This window comes from Heliconius melpomene, chromosome 21 (assembly GCF_056956725.1).
Source record: "Heliconius melpomene rosina isolate 202511_hmr_F chromosome 21, ASM5695672v1, whole genome shotgun sequence".
In the NCBI taxonomy this organism is placed as follows: Eukaryota; Metazoa; Arthropoda; class Insecta; order Lepidoptera; family Nymphalidae; genus Heliconius; species Heliconius melpomene.
The window spans coordinates 11391842-11415504 of NC_140409.1; the positions used below are offsets into that span (position 1 = coordinate 11391842).

A 23663-nucleotide genomic window follows, 5' to 3' on the forward strand; every position below is an offset into this window, starting at 1 on the left:
TAGATGTTCCGCCATATTGGATTTAGAAAAACAACACATTTTTCGAATTACTCTCAACGAGCCCTTTCAATAGATATCCATATTGTAGAAGTAGACTAAAATTAACTATTCGGCTATCTTGGATGGTCCGCCATATTGGATTTAGAATGACGTTAGATTATTTTTCGAGTTGCTTTCAATGAGCCCTTTCATTTGATATCTATATTACAGAATTGCAAAAATAATTACTATTCGTTTATCTTGGATGGTCCCCCATATTGGATTTAGAATGACGTTACATTATTTCCCAAGTTGCTCTCAAGAAGCCCTTTCATTTGATACCCGTAATGTACAAATGCATCAAAAATAACTATTCTTTTACTTTGGATGGTTCGCCATATTGGATTTAGAATGACGTTACACTATTTTTCCAGTTGCTCTTAAGAAGCCCTTTCATTTGATATCCGTAATGTACAAGTGCATCAAAAATAACTATGCTGTTACTTTGGATGGTTCGCCATATTGGATTTAGAATGACGTTACACTATTTTTCCAGTTACTCTTAACAAGCCCTTTCATTTGATATCCATATTATAGAAATTCATGAAATATAACTATTCCGCCATCCTGGATGGTCCGCCATATTGTATTTAGAATGAAGTCACAAACCTTATCGTGCATTGTCATCCAAACCAAACGTGTATACAATATTTCAGCTCAATTGTACGAACATAACTTTCATTATATGAAAGCACAAAAAACTTGAATCGTGTCAATTCTATTAGATTTCAAGTGATGTCACATTATTTTTCTAATTGTTCTCGGCAAGATCTTTCATTTGATATCCATATTGCAGAAGTGCATAAATAATAACTATTCCGCCATCTTAGATCTTCCGCCATATTGGATTTAGTATAACGTCACATTAGTTTTAGAGTTACGGTCAACGACCCATTTCAATTAATATCTATATTGTAGAAGTAGACCAAATAGATACTCGGCTATCTTCGATTTCCTCCTTATGGGATTTAGAGTGACATCACATTATTTTTCGAGTTGTTCTCAACGAGCCCTTTCATTTGATACCCATATTGTAGAAGTACATTAAAAATAACAATTCCGCCATCTTGCATGGTCCGCCATATTGCATTTAGAGTGACGTCACATATTTTTTCGTGCATTGTCATCCAAAGTAAACGTGTATACAAAATTTCAGCTCAATCGGTTGACGATATCTACTTCAAAATTGAGCTCTAAGATTTCACCCGAACCCACATACATACATTGCAAGTTAAATAAAAGCTTTTAATAATGATGTCACTCTGTCACTTTTTAGGATTGTTTGCTATCTTCCCATGAATTACCTATTAATTATCAAATAAAATAAAAATTATATTACAGAGAAATAAAAGGCATATTAATGGGAAAAAAAACATTTATTCGATAAACTATACAAAATCACAATGACCTATCATTACAAAAATATAAAAATAATTCTCACTCAAAAAAATCGAATAATTCAATACTTTTTGACACTTTTAAAAAAAGACATAAACACAAACAAATGAAATTCAAATAAAAACTTTATACATTACTTTTTTTTCGACGCCCGATTTTACAATGTTTCTTTGTATTTTAGGTCTAGAAGTAATTGCTAAGACTGTGTGTGTGTAACTGTGATGGTCTATTTTTATTTACGTTTATATATTATATTTCCATTTCTTCGCTCTGGTGTCGAGGCATAACGCGGCGTTGAGTCCTGCCACTCAACACGCAATGCCTGCAGAATTCGAAAGAAATTGGGGAACGGAGTTCTTATCTCAACACTAGGTTCCCTCTGCCTACCCTGCTGTGTACGGGATACAGTGTGAAGCTGAAGCTGTGATGGTCTAAAACACTTTCCTATACCATTTTTATCTTACCTTTGTCCCTCAAGGCTAAACTGTTTATTAGTTATTTATTCTTTTGTTTTCTTTTTCTATCTTTCTTTTTAGTTTTTCCGATAACTTTTTAGGGAGTTAGTAATTAATGAATTCGACGCCTGTGAAGCGCATATCAATTGTAGTATCGTAGAAGTGTATGACAATAAAGATGTGAATTAAAAAAATACGGAATATTAATATATATTTAAAAATTTTTGGTTTAAGCTAGGTTGGACTAATTAAGACCTATTTTTTTATCAGCTTCAAGCTGTATCCCGCACACATCAGGGTAGGTAGAGGGAAGCTAGTGTTAAGACACTCCGTTCTCCACTTACCACCGAATTCTGGAGGCATTGCCTCGACACCAGAGCGAAGAAATGAAAATATAAATTTAAATAAATATTCTCCTCGAGTGGGAATCGAACCCACAACTAGTTGATTTTACAGTCTCACTTTGTGCCTATGCGCCACGACTGGCCTATTTAGTTTTAATTATCATTTTATATTAATTTAATCACTTTCACTCTGGCAATATTAATATAAACAAGAAACATATTTATCTTATTCTTCTAATTATATAAATCTAATTTAATTTGATATATTAAATATATTTAAAATTTTAGATCAATCTCAGGAAGGATCGTAGGTACTTTCTGGTGTTTCTTTGCGTTCGTCGTCGTGTCTAGCTACACGGCTAACATGGCTTCCTACCTAACGATCACACGTATAAACGAACCACTTCAAACGTATACTAAAGTGACAACCTGCCCTGAAGTAAGTGGAAATAAAATGTTTATATATATTTTTCTTATATCTACGTATATTTCTATGAAAGTTATTATATTGTATGCTTTAGGAAATCTTGAGGAAAATTATATATTTTACAAGTTTAATAAGTGTTTTATATGTAATTACAAGCTATAAACTCTCTATAATCACTAATAGCAATAGTTTATAAAATATAAGCACGTTTTGTTTTTTAGGATAAGAACTACAAGTATGTTGCGAATAAAGCTAGTACTAAATATAGAAAAAAATATTTTTTTTTTTTGATTATTCTATTAATAATTACATCGACTTTCAGCATGAAAGTTTTATGTTCAAGTCTAAATTAATCAATCACGAAATATTTTATTAAAGATTTACCTCAATTTTATAAGTCGGAAATCTAATAATAAAAGCGGCTATTTTTTATTTCTTATTATATTCCTATTTTAACTGCTAAATGAAATTCAGGTAATTTTGGACGAACTGGGGAGAAGTTACCACATTCTCCACTTTCCGCCTATTTAAAAATACCCAAAGACCAAATATAACATCATATCTTGTCAAAATAAATTAGGAATAACATTTACTCTATATGAATGTTTATTTTGATTCGAATTTACAACTAACATAAAATCAATGAATTTAAAATTGAATTAAACTTGATGAATACAGTAAAATTTAGAGACCTTTTGTTATATCAAAACATTGTTCAAACACTGTTTGGTTAAAATTTTATTCAAATGGCTTACTGCAATATATTTTATTACTTTTTTTTTGATTTTGAATGTGGTTAAAATGCAGGTGCTATATAAAACATTTTAACTGCCGCGCATAATGGTGTAAATTTATAACACTGGCAACAGTTAATCTAACGGCCCAATATTTTCACTTATTCTGTTTTTAAAATACAAACTACATACACAGTTAAGTGATTAAATGATTAAAAGTTAAAAGATCAGAGGCCGTCGTAGGCAGAGGGTGTGATTGTAGCGCCAGGATATTGGGTTTGATCCCCATTTGAGGAAGTGAAATATTTATTTACGTTTATATTTCCATTTCTTCGCTCTGGTGTCGAGGCTAAGCGACCCTCCAGAATTCTGCAGAAAGTGGGGAACAGAGTGTCTCAGCACTAGGCTCCCTCTGCCTACCCTGCTGTGTGCGGGATACAGTGTGGAACTGAAAAAAGATCTTAATTATTATTAATACAATAATATAAATGTACAAAAAAATAAAATAAGTACAAGTTGTTATTAGGATATATTCATGTAATTAATGCCACTAAAATACATATTATTAATTCCTGAACTCAATTTTGATGTTCGCGCACGCAAAATCTAAAACAAAATCAATTAGTTCTAATAATACAAAGCATTCTTCTTAGGATCAAGTTCCTCGTCGTCCACTGGATGAGCCGGATGACCACGTCTGGATGGGATTCCTGTCAGCCCGAAATTTCATGGGACCTTCGGAAATTAAAAAACCTTGCGAAATGATGGTTTCTGTCACCCAATCCGGTGTCAAGGACTTTGCTGTGGCTTTCCCAAAAGGATCCAAACTAAGGTATGTTATGGTTATAAAAATGTTATTTTATATAAGCTGCAGATTAAGCGAATGTTGTGTTAAAGAAAGCATTGCGAATAATAAAGATTTATTATAAAATACTTATGTTGTTTTATAGTGTATTAGAATTGGAATTTTCTTTGGTATTAAAATTTTCAAGGTGAAAGAAAACATGTTTTATTTCATCAACAAACTATATAAGAAGTTCACATTTTGTAGGGATGGAGTGAATCTAGCTATACAGGCTCTGAAGGACGAAGGTGCATTACAAACTCTTGTCCGGAAATGGTTCATTGATAGCAAGTGCTCCGCCGATAGTGAGGTAACTTATATTAGAATATTGTGTACTTACTTATAGAGATTTATTTTTGAGGCCGTCGCAGCGCAGGTGACTGGTAAAGCGACGATTGTGAGTTCGATCCCACTCTGAGGAATGGATAATTAATAATATCATTTCTTCGTCCTGACACCAAGGCAAAAGTCCGATGTTGAATTCTGCCACTTAACACGCAATGCCTCGAAAAATTCGACGGAAAGTGGGGAACGGAGTGTCTTAAAAGTAGGTTCCCTCAGTCTACCCTGCTATATGATACAGCATGATATGTCTCCAAAGCTATACGTAATAACTCAGCTCCCTTCGATGGTAATTCATTATATCTTCTTTGTAGATAATCTAATTTATCTTTGAGCTGTAACGCCTCGTATCCTGATATATGCTTCATTAATTCTAGACCTGATTCCACTGTGCTGTCCACTGGTTCTTGTTTTGATGCTATTTCTTCGGTTTTCTCCGCCAATTCATCCATCTGCCTCAGTAATTTCTCTATATGGACCGGTATTCTAAGAAAGATATTCTTTCTCTTAGCCAAATACTGTTCCATTGTGTCCATCCACGCGGATAGATCTTGCTACGCTTGGTAATGTATCTGCCAAAGTCGTAACTTCGTCATCATCCACAAGTCCCATTAATTGGGAAGCTGTTTCTGTTAATTGCTTGAATGGTGGTTGTTTGATATGGTCGGGCCTGAGGGTGGGCAGCGCTAATGCGCCTACCTGTTTCTTCATTTTATCCATCCAGGCGCATAGACCATTATATGTATCAGCAAAGTGATCACCGAGTGGCAATGCTTGTTCTAACGCGGCCAATCTTGCTGCACTGAGAACTCCGACTTCCTCCATCATGACAAACTGAAAAAAATGTATACGATTTAAGTACTCGGAAATACATTATAATCTCACAAATTTCGTTATTATAATACCACGGAATATTGTAAAAAAACAGCTTTACGCTTTCCTCTTTTTCTCGAGTGGAGATTAAACCCACAACCGTCGCGATACAATCACACTCTTTGTGACCCTACGCCACGACGGCGTCAATAATTATAAATAATTGATCAGATTTATTTGTTTTTCCTCGTTTTATTTCCTTTAAGTACTCATTATACCCTATTAACATTTAACAAATTACAATGTATGTACTTACGGATTCATTATAGCAACTGTAAATATTTTCATTTATTTTTTTTATTAGCTTCACGCTGTATCCCGCACACAGCAGGATAGGCAAAAGGAATCTATTGTTGCGTGTTGAGTGGCGGAACTTAACGCCGCGCTTTGCCTCTACACCAGGGCAAAAAAAATCTAAATATTAAATTCTCAAAAGACCTCATTTTCATTTAATACTTCAAATTATATTGATTCATCATATTTTCACAGATCCATGGCAAGGAATTAGGCCTAAATCAGGTCGCTGGTATCTTTTACGTATTAGTCGGCGGATTATTATTGGCTTTAGTGGTAGCGGTAATAGAATTCTTCAAACACGGACGTAACGAACTTGCCCGTGCTGATATCCGTCGTGCTTTAAGGACTAAAGCCTTAAGAAACGGCCGAGCTCCTTCTCCAGCTCCTCAGAGCGAGCAACAAGATGAACAGGAGCAAATTGATTGGAATGGAGGTGCCTATGGTGACGTAAGTAAAAAATCTTAAGTATAGTTAATCGTTTATTAATTTCTTATTTTTGTACTTATTTCTAAAATAGTTTCATTGTATCCAAATGTCCTATGCAATATAAATCGAAATAGGCAGCCAAATCTGGCTTCTCTATAGTGAGAGTATTTGCTTTAAATTATTCAAGCACGAATGTTAATATCACAATACCCTGTATACTAAAATTAAGCCTTAGAATCCTTAGATGCTTCTATTTCTTGAAGCATCTAATTTTTCTTTAAGATTGATTACTATATTTTTAAAATAATGTGACTTTATTTACCAATACAATAAATTTCCTATTTGCTGTGCAATTGAAGTAAATAACACATAAAGTCAATCAATTAAAGGCTCTTTTTTGTTTTTAACTTCACGCTGTATCCCGCACATAGCAGGGTAAGGTAGGCGGCAGGGTTGGCAGAGGGAATCTTGAAACCTACTGTTAAGACACTCCATTCCCATTAAGTCACTTACGTTCCCTACTGACTTAATAAAAGATTTTTTTATAAGAAAACAAATACTAAAATAGCTAATTAATTTATGACATCCCATAAATTTACCCCAAATGACCATTATAAAAGCATCCTTAATTTCTACATTAGCTTTATCATTATTCTATAGTCATTCAACTTCATTTTTAACAGTATTACACCTCCAGCAACCAGCCGGCCCAGGAGGAGACGGCGTTGCACGGCAGCTTCACGCAGGTCTGATCCTCGGCACGGGGCGCCGGCCACCGTCGAGCGTCCCGAGCTCGTACGTCGAGCTCGCTAGATCTGTACCAGTTGTGAATTGAATTGGGAGATAACTTATTTTTTTATTCTGTATTGTTTAATTAACTATTTTAGCTTTGTTCTGTTGTTCAGTATTTTTATTCTTTAGGATTTTTTTACTATTAGGGCCATGTTTTTATGTTCATTTTGATAATTTTAAGGTTAATAATAAATATCCCACGTGTTTACGGTTATACAAATAAAATATATAAAACGATAGTGTAACTGGCCTAACTAGCCTACTAAAGATAAAGCGTCTACTAAATAATCCACTTCAACGTTCACACGATTAATATCTGGAAACTCACAACATGATATTGTTTGATTTTGACATTGAAATAACAGCGTGGGATATATATTTATGCGTTTTTTATTATTATTATAATCACAATAATTCTACTTAATCTTTAATGTCATAAACACAACTAGTTACGGCCTATAAATTACCTCGACTAATTTACTCGACTTTCGATAGTAAATGAAATAACATATGCTACCATTAATAAAGTAATTTCCCATTAAATTGTCAATAATAATATTTAAAGTTAGCGTTTATGACATTTATTGATAAATATTAAAGCCACTAATAACTGTGAATATATACAATCTTAACATATTTAGTAGCATTAATTATGTTTAAAATAACACTTAAATAATTATTATCTGATCGCCCAAAAAATATTTATCCGAATTTTATTGGAACATTTTTTAAATAAAATAAAAAATAAAAACATTTTATAATTGTTTATTAGCACAAATTATTTTAATTTGATATTACAAAAAGAAAGAAAGAAGTGATGTCTTTCCAAACTGTTGCATATGACAAAAAAAATAATGGACACCATTTTAACGCGATGAACCCAAATATTTATGGATATGACAAATAACTAATACAAGCCATAAATTGACGCAAGTTGATGTCATTTTAGAGACAATATTGTTTTTTTTTTAGTTTCAGTCAAATATATCTCATATGGTCTCTCACAAATATCCAAAAGTCCGTTATAAAATCACATATTTTAATTCATTTTTCACTATTTACTGTTAAGTGTAGATAGATAGAGTACGGACACTGTCTCTCCAAAATCATCGGATCTTACCGAGTAGTATTATCAGGGTCTTTTAAAATTACGTGTCTAGAATAATCTTCAATTAGTGAACAAAATATATGAAAAGTTTCAAAATTTAAAATTAGATAGATCTATGTATGTTAGTGTAATATTTATCTTACATTACACATACATTGTCGCATAATTATAGACACACATACAAGTAAATTTTTGTGACAAAATTTAAATATATCGACGAATGTAAGCAGTTCAGGCGAGATCTCTTTTAGATTTTACCAAATTAATTTATAAATATCAAATAACAAGAATACAAAATAAAAACAAAAATTAAACTATAGTTTAATCTACTATAATAAATTTAATCTACTATATAATAAATAAACTATAGTTTAATCTTTATATATAAAGGTCTATAATTAGCGACGAATATCTATGAAATAATGTATGTATATTGAACCCAAGTACCATGGAATAACTGTTGTTCGTCACCCTCGGTGTTACTTCCCCAGGCCCCAAACTCCTCATATTAACATAATAATGAAAATCCCTTGTGTGATAGATATTGAATTTTATCATTAGGTTAGAAAACTTTTAATGTTTTAGTGTCTTAAGAGTTCGATTGTAATTAAATAAATCTAATTGTTGCTGTTAGATTGTAAGTAGCGTTAAATATGTCTTACTAATATTCTATATACTTTCTTTTTAGATTTTGTTGACATATTTTCTTTTAAAATCATATATTTCAAAGTTTATTTAAACTCTTATATTTGGATATTGTAATATGTTTGTAAATTATATACGTTATATTTGAACATAACATTTATTATATTTGAAGTAATTTCCTTAAAAAATGTACATAACGATATACGCGGGTCTACGTAAGTTTTTGCCTCGTATTATATACATTAGGATTGCCAAAGGCATAAGAAATTCATATCAAAGAATATAACGATATTGTATAAATTTTCGATCACAGCAAATTTCCCTATGTCTTGAGTTCTAGTCACTTATGTTTATCTTTTATACTACAATACCTCTCAAAGCTTCTTAAAGTTATTATTATTAAGCTTCCGTCCTGTAAAACTTTTGTCGACAGTTTTAAACAGATATTTTTATTAAAATCACAATTTAGTATATATCGAAAATATTTGATTTAATATCTCTAGCATATTTTTATAGAACATCAAATGAGACCACGGTGATGAGTTTTAATGCATATTCAGTTAAAAGAATTGTTTTGGCGAAGCCGCTTAGAGCAGTTTGATATTAGCTTAAATTGAGATACGTAAATCGCCATTCTTCATAGGCTTAATAATCTGGCCTATTTTAAAAAAATAAAATTGATTTTTCTCGCCAATTGGCAAAAAATCGAGCTCTGTGATCGATTTAATGAAAAAAAGTGCCAATATTAAAATTGTAAGGAGGTGGTTAATTATATTAATAGTGATGGACTCTAAAGGTAGGTTGGTATTAAAAATGATAATATAAGATGTGCGGTCGCGTCCGTCCGTCACAAAAAGGCTGAAAAGTATGGAATGCTCTACTTTTAAATCACCGGATATTATTAAAATTCAGCTCGAGGCGATTTCGGTACCTTTCAACTCTACGCACGTGTTGGGAGTTTTACATTGCATGAATTTTCCTTTGAGACTCCTACGCGTCCCCTCTTCCGTGTTCGTGGTCCATTCAGGATATGAGCATAAATACGTTATATACTTAAAATTGTATTAATCTATTGAACGTAATAAATATTTATTTGATATTCCACAAATATATTATATTTCAGTTATCAAAACTAATTACCTAAATATAAATAACACTAGTGGGCACTCAAATGTAGCGGCCGCACCCCCTATGCGAGCATTTTGATCTAAAATTAAATAATATAATCTACATTTCGTTTGTATAAAGTTTAGATTACGAGTACGCCTGTACTATCCTACCTTCATTATTATCATAGTTCTATAATAAAAATGATCTATTATTAAGTTTAACGTTATTCTTCAAATGACTGATTTACATAATCGTTTCATTAATTAGTGTTTAGATATAAGACATACTATATTTTAATATGTTAACTATTACTAATATAAGGGAATGATATTTGCAACTGATTTTATTCGGAGTATACAGGAGTGTGCTCGGGCTGATGTAGGAGAATATTACTATAAGAAATTTTTCGGTTTGTTAACGGAGTTTATCTTTCTTTTTTAAAAAAAGATTTAAAAGAGAATAGTAACAATAGGCTCTCTAGAAAACGCTTGAAAATAATGTTAATATATTAAAATAAATATAATAACTAACCAAAAATCGAATTATATAATTCAATTTTAAGTTTTAATTACTTTAAAACTTCTTTTTGAAAAAATTAAATGAATGAATTTGAAAAAATTTGAAAAAATGTTTTAAATTATTGTTTATTATATGTTTTATATTATTAAATAACTAGGATTTCTATTGTAATATTTTTCTTCATCAGTTCTGTATGCGATGAGAACACAGGACTGTTGACCGTTTACTGAATAACTGGACGCACTTTAGCAACATATCAATTGGACATATTGCGAAGGTCGTTACAAATCTTTGTTATTATTTTTTTTTACTTTTACATGCTATGCTTTTAAAAAAATCATATTTCTTTATGTATATACAAAAGTATTAGCCGTATAGAGATTAAAAAATATATTTATGTTAAATTAATGCATACATTTTCATTCTATTAAGCAATTGTTCAAATAACAAGATAATTACGATTTAATATAGGAGGAAAAAGAACACAATGATTTGATTTGAGAGACATTCTATAATCAATATTGTTTCATTAGAATAATTTATACTGAAATAATAGTAATTGGTGGACAAATAACTTTACAAGTAAAATAAGTATTCTATTTTTATTCAGTAAACGTTCAATTCACTCACTATCTTTACGGTTGAAGGCGAAATAAAAAATAACATACTTTTTATTAATTATTTTTATTTACTTAAAATTAACAAACGTAATATAACATTCATACTGCGAATGACATTAAAGACCAATAATTAAAATATTTCAATGAACAAAAACAATTAACCTGATCTGGATTCGACTTATGTTCATGATGGAATTAATTCTAGCGGAAGTTGGAAGCATTTTTTTTTTCACTTTCACGCTGTATCCCGCATGTAGCAGGATAGGCAACGGAGCCTATTGTTAAGACAATTTCCGCCGGATTGTAGAGGCATTGGGTTGGAGTGGTGGAAATTAATGCCACGCTTTGCCTTGATGCCAAAGCGAAGCAACGGGAATATTAAATATTTCATTTTCCCGAGTTGGAATCGAACCCACAATCTGTCGCATTTACACTTGTGTATCAGCGCCACGATTGGCAATAACTTCGTAAAATAGCTATTATTTAAATATAATAACATTTATTTATTTTCAGTGATTAAATGATTAAATAATCGTTTAAGTTATATAACTAATGTATTTTCATTAAGATTTTCTTTCATTTCAATACGTAAAGATGGTGAACGTCTCGTAAGGTTTTATTAATAAACGCATAGAAGGATTTCCTTTAAATAGTATGATTCATTTATAAGTTAGTAAGTTTCTAGATTATGATTTTTTATTTATATTATTAATAAAATTAGATTTATAATTTGAAATTTAATACAAAACTTGCTTTTAAATATCTAAAAGAATGATGTCCTCCAAAAAAAAATTACGACGTTTTGAAAGCACCTATTTTCTTAGTAAATTTTAATTTTACTTACTCATTTATATTGTATTAAGAGTTATCTATGCATTTATAAATAAAACAAATAAGTCAAGAAATTGGTTTATCATATAATTAAACTCAATCTGTACCTATGTGTAATAGAAGTGTTTATGCATTATTTATAGCATTAAGATTATTGTAACCGAAGCTAACATCAATGTTTGTTATAAATGAACCAATAAAGGAATTAAAGCCCCAAAAATGTTTTATTAATAATTCCAAGTATTTTAAAATATTAAAAACCAGTAAGACATAGCGCAGGGTTGAGTTCCGCCACTCAAAATGTAACGTCTCGTCGTCGAGTATCTGGAAAATAGGTACTTCTGTCTATCCTGACAGTGTGTAAAATTGAAATAATTTTTAAATAATTTTAAAACAGTTAAAATAGAGACATTGTTTTTTTTTTCATTATAATATCAACTTTAATACAAAAAATATTTACGTAATAAATTTTCATTTTATTTTGAATTTGTTAAATCTACCGATATTAATATGCTACGGCATGGCTATGCTATGGCAACATTGTTCTTCAATATTCAGATATGTTTTTAAGTAAATTGTATAAAAGGCAGTAGTCATATCCTTTGAGGTAAGTAGTCAGGTCCTTATTAAGCTGGAGCATTGAAGGTGAGTGTTAGTGCATTGTGAAGAGGTTCCTGAAGTCTACACCTGTGGTCGCACGTCACACGCACTCCTCCGAGTTCAGCAGTATTATTATACTCGTATTAACTCAACTTTCCCTTCGTTGTTTTTCATTTAATTAAAAAAAAATAAGAAGACCTCTTTGTAACACAATTATTTAAAAAAACAGGTTAAAGAAAAAAATCTGTTCAACAGCTTACATATTTTACAAATTACTATATGTATAACTACCGGCCCGCGCGCGGCTTCGCCTGCGTAAACTACTTTATTATTACTCTCTGTCTCCATGAGTACCTACGTCCTATAAGTGACGTCCATGCAAAATTTGAGACTCCTAGCATTTGTAGTAACGAAGTTTCATACAAACTTCCATCCCCAAAAACAATCCCTTAGAAGTCGAATATTACAAATTCCCGTCTTAGTGAGCACCTACGTCCTATAAGTGACGTCCATGCAAAATTTGAGACTCCTAGCATTTGTAGTAACGAAGATTCATACAAACTTCCATCCCCAAAAACAATCCCTTAGAAGTCGAATATTGCAAATTCCCGTCTTAGCGAGCACCTACGTCCTATAAGTAACTCCTATGCAAAATTTCAGATTCCTAGCACATGTAGTTTCTGAGATTTCGTGATTAGTGAGTGACTTTTCGATTTCATATATACAGATAAGTTTTATTAAGTACATTAGTTATTACATTTAATATATAACTATTTATATATAAGGTTTATATAAAAAAACGAAAACCTAAACATATATGTGCTTATAAGTTAAAATATTATAGCTTTCTAGACATCTACGTTGATGTGAGCACTCAATTTCCGCTTGCGCTCTTCTATTGACAATGAGTTTATGGTTACTTGCCTGAACTCGCTTTGTGTCGGGTCGAGCGCTTACACTACCTATACCTTCGAAGTAGATACTTAAAAAATATTTAGATATTACATTTTATAGTTTTCAGTTAAAGAAACCTAATTTCAAATGCAAAATGTTTATATAAAAAGAAATTGTTTAGGGGCGACAAGTTGGAAGAAAATTAAAAAGTGAATTGGAAGAAGAATTTCTTCATAGATTGAATAAATTCAATGTCTTTTACAGTATTCCCTTATCTATTCTAGATTGAGGAAATATACATATTTTATGTACATACTCGTATGTAGGTAATATAATTTTAAAAAAGCAGCGAATAATCTAAATAATGCATTTTGTAATTAAAAAATATTTTTTTAACTTCATGCTGTATTGTGCATATACCACGAGGAAATGAAAATAATTTATTCCCTGGAGTGGAAATCGATCTCACAAGTATCGCGGTTACAATAGAACGTCATAGCTTAAGGTCAGCTTAACATCGTGGCGGGTGTTATTTGAATAACGGAATAAAAATATTTTTAAACTAAAAATCTTAAAGTAGAGAACGGAAGTGTCTTAATGGGAACGGACACTAGGTTTCCAAGGTCCCTCCAGCTATGTGCGAGATACAGCGTGATTGTAATAAAAATATTCTTAATAACATATTATTACGCTTTAGAAAATTTATTAAATTCAATAAATATTTTATACTCATATGAAATAAGCATAAAAGGTTTCTATGATTGTATACGCAACATGAAGCCTTGAAATACTCATTACTGTACTAATACTGGGCACTTAGCGTAAGAGCATTTGCAAGAGTAGGTACCTATTATGTTTGAGAAAAAAAAAATAATAAATATGTCTTATAAATGCGATTAATTTTACCTATAATTAAGAAGCCATCAGCCATTTATAAAAGGTTAAAATAATTATGAGAAAATATGCGAAAATACTCAACACGAATAATACTAATATACCTACCCACAAACAATACAATGACAGAAAATTCTAAACTAAAGCCACTATTCAATATAGTGAAGGCCTAAATTAAGATTTAGTATATTAAAATGCCACCCAACAAGCAATGCCTCGAAAATTGAGTGGAATGTAGAGAAAAGAGTGTCTTAACGCTAGGTTCCCTCTGCCTATCCTGAGCGGGATACTGTGTGAAACTGAAAGAAGAAAGATAAAGAGGCAAGTCGTGGCGCAAAGCACAAGATTATGATAGTAAATGTAACTGGTTGTGGGTTCTGTCCCCTCTTGAGGAATCGAAATTTTTATTTAAATTTATATTTTCATTTTCTTCATACGAGATTCGTACATCAAAGCGACTATATATATTGCCCGACGATCATTTCGATGATGACAAACTATTTATGAACTCGTTACTACCGTTATGCAAGAAAATGGATGATTACTGTGTCGTATAGAAGTATTAAAAATTATTAGACATGCACTACAAGGCCACAAGTGTTTTGAAGCTTTAAAAATGGCGCTTTTTTAAGAATCGTATTAGTGGGATTCTAGCGAAGGAGGAAATTGTGGAGAACTGCATCACTAAGTCCAGCGAGTCCAAATTATCTATGACTACCAGATCGGCTGGGGACGCCTGTGAGGAAACGTAGAGCCCGTTCCCCATTGCCATTACCGATGCCGCGTAATAGACGAGGCCCTGGATGATGTATGTCGGCGACCTAGCACTCATTGACGAGAACCAACTGATGCTGGAGCGTAAAGTAAACCTCTGGAAGGGTACGCTTAAGAACAGCGGTCTTAACCTAAATGTGTTGAAGACCGAATACACGGTCTGCAGGAGCCCGGACTCGAGCACTATCCTTATAGGTCCTGAGCCAGCCGTTAAGTCAGAAAAGTTCAGGTACCTGCACTATTCCGGTGCACCAGTCCGGTGTGTTCAATAACCGGGATTAATGCCAGGAGAAGACTAGCGATACATACGTTGAAAATTAAAATTTCAGCTTTATAGAGCTTCAGCTTCAGCTTTCAGCTTTATAGAGACGAAACCTCGACACCAGAACGAAGAAATAAAAATATAAATTTAAATAAACATTTTATTACCCCGATTGGGGAGTGAACCCACACCCAATCGCATTTAAAGTCATACATTTGTGCAGATATATATACTTTTATACTTAGTTCAATAATAAAAATCTTTATCTGCAAAGACAAAACCTTATATATACAGTAACGCTTCTATAAGCATCGCCTATGCGACGCTTATTTTAGGTAGAAAACCTAATAATAAGGTACTCCATAAATATTTTTTCGCTATCTACCCTCACACCGGCACAATAGAGTTTAAAATGCAATATAATATCGTTTGAGTAGGTATACCTAGTAGTTCATAGTTTTAATATATTTTTATACGAAGACGTTGCTGTCAGCGCACTAACCTTAAAAGCTAAGTGGTGCTAGAGTGCGGACTAAATATTTAAAATGCTCAATAAACAAAAAATACTTTGGCTCTCCCTCGTATATTCACCGGTTGGTAGAACAAAGGACAATATTGTTTCATAATTAACTTTACGTACAAATTGATCGAATTATAAAATTTATGACTGTGAAACCATATTTACTTTACGATATAACTGGTAAAATTAAGTTTACTTCTTTGTAATTTTTAATATACGTTATTTGTTTTAAGTATTATATTTTTTTTTTGAACTGATTATCTTGATAAAATAATATTCCACTCAACTTAAAAACTATTTTTTCTTATTATTATTGTTCTTCTTAATGAACATTACGTCCAGCACGAGTTAATTGTACCAAAAAAGAAATATAAAATATTTATTTATATGTTTAAATTGGAAGAGTTCAGATTCAATTGCTATTTTCTAGAATATTCTGTAAAGTTACAATATTTTCCAGTGTATTTTTGGAGAATAACGCTTTAGTTCAACAATAATTGTATTACAGTCGTAATAAGGGACCCGCCCGCAGCTTTACTCGCTTGTGCCGTCGTGCGTACAATACATATTGAAAGAAATTGATTAAGAAGCAAAATCTTAAAATGACATAAATAGATAGTTCCTTAAAGTTCCAGAGAAATTCTATATGAGTGTTCACTTTCTTTTTTTGTTTCAGTTTCACGCTGTATCCCGCATGTGGCACTGTAGGCAGAGAGAACCTAGTGGTTAAAAATTCAGCTCCCCACTTTCCATGGAATTCTCAAGCGGGAATCGAACCTACAAGCTATCACGCTTAAGCAGTATTCACTTCTGCAGGAAAATGAGATTAATAAGTTATACATATCATATGGATATATACGTTATTTAATCAGAATATTGAGGATACCCTGGTGAACTACATACAGTGTTTCTGATGTTTGTGAATTCAATGTAACTTGGGTGAACCATATGTTTTTATTTTCTTTCATTTACTTTGAGGCTATCGTGGCTCAGGGGCAAGTTGTGGGTTCGATTCCCACTCGAAAATATGAAAAAAACTAATATTGTTACCTCTAGTAACGAGTATCTTAATGGGAACAGAAAATATTAACACTAGGTTGCCCTCTGCCTACCGTGCTAAATGCGGACAAAGCGTGTGAAACTGAAAAAAAAAGGAAAAAAAAGAGATATGGAATGATATCATATTATTCGCAATAAATCTAATTTATAGGCACCATTTTATCATAAATACGCCACTTGCGACGAAGCCACTTTCAACAATGTAGCAGTCCCCATAAATGCTTATGCAATTTTCTACACAATGTAGGTACACCGTTCCTTTTGACAAGTGTTTTATGTTGTTTATTTGATCTGTACGTCTTCTCGTGAAGAAGAATGTTTTGAATAGGAATATTTGTTTAACTTTGTTTTTAATACAATACATATTTTTCATATTAGCCATATTTTCAATATGACAGAACAATTCAGGCTTCTACTAAAATTCAACGTATTTAAAAAATACGCGACTTAAAAGGTGAATTTGATGTTTAAAAATATAAAATTACAGTTAATTTTTTTCTGAATAAGGTAATAACATAATAATATGTTGATATATTAAAGTACTGCGAGAGTGAAGAGTGAAATACATATACTAAAGAATAAAATATTCAACAAAGCTTCCTTGGTTTGCAAATTGTAAATCTATCGACTTGGAAAATGTCACGTTCTATATCTATCCAGGTACAATAAGTCAATATGTTTCTTTTACAAAGATCATATAGAACTAGTTAATTTATTTTTCACTTATTAAACATAGTTCAAGTACAGTTATTTGAGGAGTATCGCAAAATGTTGAAGCGAAGACTCAAGCACAAAATGTTTTAAATACACAGTTTTCCAATTATTATTATTTTTTATTTTTTCAATTAAAATTAGGTGTTTTCAGAACATTTTAGTTCAAGTGCATTTTTTATATTCTCGTAATGCTAGCTAAAATAAATAATTATACATTATTTTTCATACAAATTAGTAGATTTTATGATTGAATAATGACAATTTACTAGCATATTAATTTTTCTACAGCCTCTTAAATTTCATGTTAACTACCGCTCAGTTTTATTAGCTAAACCACGATTTATTCTGGGATAATATAACTATATTAAAATGTTTAACATCTTGTTACAACGTTCGACCATAGAGCAAGAGCCCTACTAGCTAATTTATGGAAAAAATTACTCAGACCAAACAGTTTTTGGGGTTTTCTTTTAATTTCCTTCAAGACTCTTATTATTTGAAAAAAATCTCAATTTCTTAAATATCTACTTCAAGTTTCGAGCTTCAAAACCGTCTATCTCTCGTCATTACACATACATACCAGCCGTAGTAAATTACATATATATAAAAGGACAACAAAAAACTTCACAAGTAAACAAAAGAAGCATATATAATACATTAACCACAAATCGACTTACACGTTAAAGCGCAAGAACGTTAGTTTTTGGAAACATCGAAATCTTTTTTCGTCGTCGTCTCACTAGAGTAGGCAAGAAAGGAAAAAAGATCGCTTTTTCTACGGCGTCATAAATCAGAAGCGGCATATGGTGTTGACCTGCACCATTATTGCTGTTAGAGTATAATCATTGCACCACTGCCTCACTTCTGGGACATAACCAAATATATATTTTTTTTTGTACGAGTTCCTTTTTTTTTAAAAATAGTTCTAAATATTTTATACGAAAGTATTATGTGGGAAAATTATGATTATTGCGTGATTATATAGAACTAGCGGACGCGCGCAGCTTCGCTTGCTTATTTAGGGGTGAATTCTAATAAGCCATGAAACACGTGTTCAATTAAATATTGTTAAGAATCTAAATTTCAAATTTAATAAAAATCGGTGGAGCTTTAAAGATTTTTCCATACAAACTTTCAACCCCTTATTTGCACCCTTAGGGAGAGAATTCTAGAAAACCATGAAACACGTGTTCAATTAAAAACTCCATCCATACAAACTTTCAACCCCTATTTCATCCCTTTAGGGTTAAAATTTTTCAAAATCCCTTCTTAGTGGATGTCCAGATTACGAAAGTAAACATCTGTCCAAATTTCACGTCTTACCTCAGTCAGTGACGACAAGTCCTTTTATATATATATAGATTATACATTTTTTTAATAAATTCTAACATCAGCCAGCCAGTCGGGGTGCATGGACACAAGTGTGCCACTATAAACGCAACAGGTTATTGGTTCAATTCCCACTCGAGGAAATGAAATATTTAATATTTTCATTTCTGCGGAAGTGTATTAACATTAGGTTCCCGGTCCTGCCTACCTTGCTACGTGCGAAATATGGCTTAAAATGGTCGTTATTCAAATAACTCATTCAGAGTTTTATTTTGAAATACTATACGTGTTAAAGTAGCCAATTTTTTATATTAAAAAAATAACATTTTATTGATTGTAAAAATATTAACAAAATTCATCAAAGAAAGCTCATCCTACTCACCTAACAACCAAAAATTTTTTTTTGTTAGGTACTGACAAAACCAAAAAATAACTTCATTTACAGTTAAAATACACTAAATAAATGAAAATTTAATTCAAAAATACAATTATGCCGTCCACAATCACAGAGCGAGTTATCAAACAGTAGGCGACCATCTATCTTGATTATTTGCTCAGCGAGTTGTAATAAATTAGATGTTAATCAGCTAAAGCAAATCTTTGCTCAATAATAGTAACGTAGTTCCTACGATTTTTGGTATCAAGAAATCTAACATGTCTTTGGGTAGAGCCACAAGAATCCTTTGTCGGACTTCGTTTTCCTTCCGAGCCGTTTGGGAGGACACTGGCTTAAGTTGGCTTGCAAATCTACATAATGTATACGTTTCTTTATTTGTCAACGTATATAATTGTATATATATATATATATTTTTTCATTTTAATTTTATTTTTTTGTTTTTAAATATATAAACATATTTTTGTTGTTTCATTTTCATCTTTCATACAAAATTTCGTGTATAGTTTATTTACTGTTACAGTACTGTATGAATAATGAAAAAAAAAATGGATATGGTAATAAAAAAAATTGGTATAAGGTATGATAAAAATAAACGATATTCACATAATATTAAGCGAAAATTACCTTACTGATACTGTTTGATAAGTATATCAAGCAATAATTAATATTTCTATAGGCAGTAGGCAATATCTCTATAGTCTCTTGAGGCCAGTCGTGGCGTAGGGGCAGGATGTGGGTTCGATCCCCACTCGAGGAAATCAAATATTGATTTAAATTTATATTTCCATTTCTTCGCTCTGGTGTCGGGGTAAAGTGCGGTGTTGAGTTCCACCACACAACACACAATGCCTCCAAAATTCGGCGGAAAGTGGGGAACGGAGAGTCTTAACACTGGGTTCCCTCTGCCTACACTACTGTGTGCGGGATACAATTGATTTGATTTTTCTATAAATAAATTCTAACAAGTAAAGCTTATTACACTGTACAAGAACATTTGGAGGATGAACATGTATGGAATTAATGTCTATTGAATGTCGGGCAGGATAGCAGCCAGCTAATGTAACAGTAAAATATACCATTGATTTTGAAAAGAGCAACTGTTGAGTTTCTTGCCGGCTCTTCTCAGCAGAACTGCCTTTCGAACCGGTGGAAGCTTTTTGTTTATATGTTCATTCGACGTTTCAAAAATGCTTATAATAAGTTTATTTGAATAAAGAATATTTTGAATTTTAATTTGAATTTATAAACAATATTAATGCCATTGTCAAATATTTACAATTGTGTTGAGTTTGTTTTATTACAAAACTATATTAACAGCAATTGAGTTAAGCTTAAAAAATCCCATTTTAATTGTTCTCTGCTATAATATCTTCTCAAAATAATGAACGAACATAACTCAATACAACAGCGCAAAATTAAAAAATAGATGTAAAAATGAGAGATTGAAATGAACATAACAGCGTAACGGACGTAACTTAATCAGCCAGCACTCACCGAACAATCTGTAAAGTTTGAGATTTCAACTTCCAAAGTATTTAATATTTTTATATTTCTATCGTGAAGGAACTTTTTCTATAATTCTCACTTTAAAATTCAAATAGGTATACTTAATGATCCAATTTTTAGATTTATTTATATAAAATATTCGCCTTATTTTTTGTGCTTTGATTTCTTTTATAAGAAAATCATGTTTTAATAAGGTCATGAAAAGCGAAAAATACGTGTCTTGGATTTTGGTGGAAATTAAGAACGGAATGTCATATCATGTGTTCTTCTTTTTCAAGAGAACTCTTTGACTGTCACTTACTGCAAAAGTTCAACTACAACTGTTGAAAATGTTTTGTTTTTACCAGAGCGAAGAAATGCAAAATGAAAAGTTACCCAGTCGGGTAACGAACCCATAAGCATCCCATCTACACTCTGATAAATTAATGAATTTGGAAAGAGAGTAATAAAAACGTCTACGCTATTAAAAATAATCCATGATGAAATATATTATTGTTATGCAATATTTCCAAAAAAATCTGTGATTTTTAAAACGTGCCAAGAGGATAAAACAATAAGTGCTTTATATGGGGTAGACCGGGGCGAATCAGATCAATGAGTAAATCGGATCTATATTAGAAATTTATTAATATTTTAAATAACGTGAGTCAAATATACAAAGGTTTAGCATCATACTTTCCCCTCTCCCCCCCTTATAACTTATTAACGGTAGTTTTTATATGCGTTCGAATATCAGTAACAGCGATACAGGTTCAGGTGTGTTAAATTTTTGTCACTCATCTAAGGTATTTGATAAAGAAACAAAAAAAAAGATAGAATTGTTAAGTTATCTAACTTATCCACATACAAATATTATAGAACTAAATTAACATAATAACCACTGAAACATGCTACTTCCATACTACATTACAATAATAGAATCATTTAGTAATTTCACCTCGAATAGGCTGTTTGACTTGTTGCGTCTAAACTAATGTATCTCTGGGTGAAAGCAAATTATGCTCAGGAGAAGGATTCTGCTGATCCTGCATCAAACAAGATGAATGTATTGAAAATGTAAATAACAGTTCTACACGGCTTAAAACAATGATTTTAGTTGTTTTAATAAATCCAAGCTTAGAATGTACTGTTATTAACTTAAGCATATCGGCATGTAAACATGATTCCAAGAGCCATTTTTAGTATGGTACTTAAAATTGGGTGACAAACTGGGTGACACCATCGATTAAGCCGCTTCTTAGATTAGTGTGGACAAACGCACAGACAAACCGATAATTTTTAAATCACCGTTTTGGATTTTATTATATTGTTAATTGCCCCAATAACATTTTTTTCTTATATATCTTTCTTATAAATCTTATATGGACCAGTTAGTATTAGGAATACTATATAAAAGCTTTATAAGCTCTAGCATAAAAGAATGATATGTCTAATACATTCTTTTAGAGCTTATGTATATGCGTGTGTCAAATATTACGCATTCTATACTGAAAACTTACTTAACTCACTTAATAAATAAAAAAATAAATTTGTTAGTATAAAAATACTAAATACACTAGCGACCTACTTACAATACCGCTTTTGTAACAATAATTCGTGACAATGGGAAGTTAGACTAATTTAGAAGTTTCTCGTTTGAATTTATTTAGGTAACTAAATGTTTATAAAACATTTTACTGTTTCCCTTCAATATCGTTACTTATAAATAAAAAACATGATAAAATAGATACAAGAGGATAATGAGTTAAAAAATTTAGTGTTGCAATAGAATGGCAATACGCATTCTTTATAGGCAGAAGTCTACTATATCTAATATATAAAACACCAGAATTATTCTTTCTTTTATCATTAATAATTATTATTAACTATATACTTAGGTTATACATTATTTGAATTCTGTATTAATATGGATATATCAAAATTACATTTCTTACAAAAATTCAAACAAAATAACGAAACAAAATAATTTTGAAACATTATTTCAAATGTATAAGTATCAATTTCAACCCCTCGGGTCAGACTACACAATAATCACCCTTTGGTTGAGTTATTAATTTCACAACTTCGTCGAAAGGGGTAACTTGAAAACTAGATTTGGTGTTGTCAGTTCACTGTCTTATACTGTATCTTGTGTTATAATTATATATATTTGATGAAATATTCATATTATAGACCCTATCAATTTAAAGTTTTATGTTTGTGAAATAAATTCTTTGTATAATAATTAAATGAAAATATGAGTGTTTATCACGACTGTCATAAGCACAGAGTTAAAAGTGAAACATTTCTCGCTTTACATATTCCGCCTGTTATAAAGATGTAATTTTTAACGATTTTAAATCGAACCCATAACCACCGTACTTACAATCATAATATTTACTCTCTGTGCCGTTATAGAATCTGTGTACCTTTACATAAATATTATTATTTTTTTAATAAATAATGTGAGCCATTAGCTACAGGCCGTCGTGGGTTCGATCCCCGCTCGAGGAAGTGAAATATTTATTTACGTTTATATTTCCATTTCTTCGCTCTTGTGTCGAGTCAAAGCGCGGCGTTGAGTTCTGCCACTCAACACGCAATGCCTCCAGAATTCGGCAAAAAGGGAGGAACGGAGTGTCTCAACACTAGGTTCCCTCTGCCTACCCTGCTGTTTGCGGGATATAGCGTGAAGCTGATTTATTTTGATTTTATTTAATGTGAGTCAGTTTTATTTGCCACCCGTGCAATATAATTTCAACTATAATTCCAAATTTTAAACCATTCTTGCTTGATGAAAACAAAGTAAGGGATTAAAAATCTGTAATTGTATTTAAAAGTATATTATTTCAATAATTCAGTTATTTTGTAAATATTTATTTGAAAATATTTATTTTTTTCAGTCAACAATATATAAAATTGCAACGAATT

At 31.4% G+C, this 23663-nt stretch overlaps 1 protein-coding gene across 2 annotated transcripts in view; it reads left to right on the plus strand.

Moving 5' to 3' along the window:
* The window catches only part of LOC146527253 (glutamate receptor 1-like), a 207565-nt gene extending 195541 nt beyond the window's left edge, over nucleotides 1-12024 (plus strand). For both annotated transcript variants that reach the window (XM_085205680.1, XM_085205681.1), the window contains exons 16-20: nucleotides 2525-2675; nucleotides 4051-4229; nucleotides 4449-4551; nucleotides 5946-6200; nucleotides 6863-12024. In XM_085205680.1, the coding sequence (XP_085061806.1) occupies nucleotides 2525-2675; nucleotides 4051-4229; nucleotides 4449-4551; nucleotides 5946-6200; nucleotides 6863-6931 (757 nt within the window). In that variant the 3' untranslated portion in view covers nucleotides 6932-12024. The remainder of the gene's footprint in view (nucleotides 1-2524; nucleotides 2676-4050; nucleotides 4230-4448; nucleotides 4552-5945; nucleotides 6201-6862) is intronic.
* Nucleotides 12025-23663: the final 11639 nt, after the last annotated feature.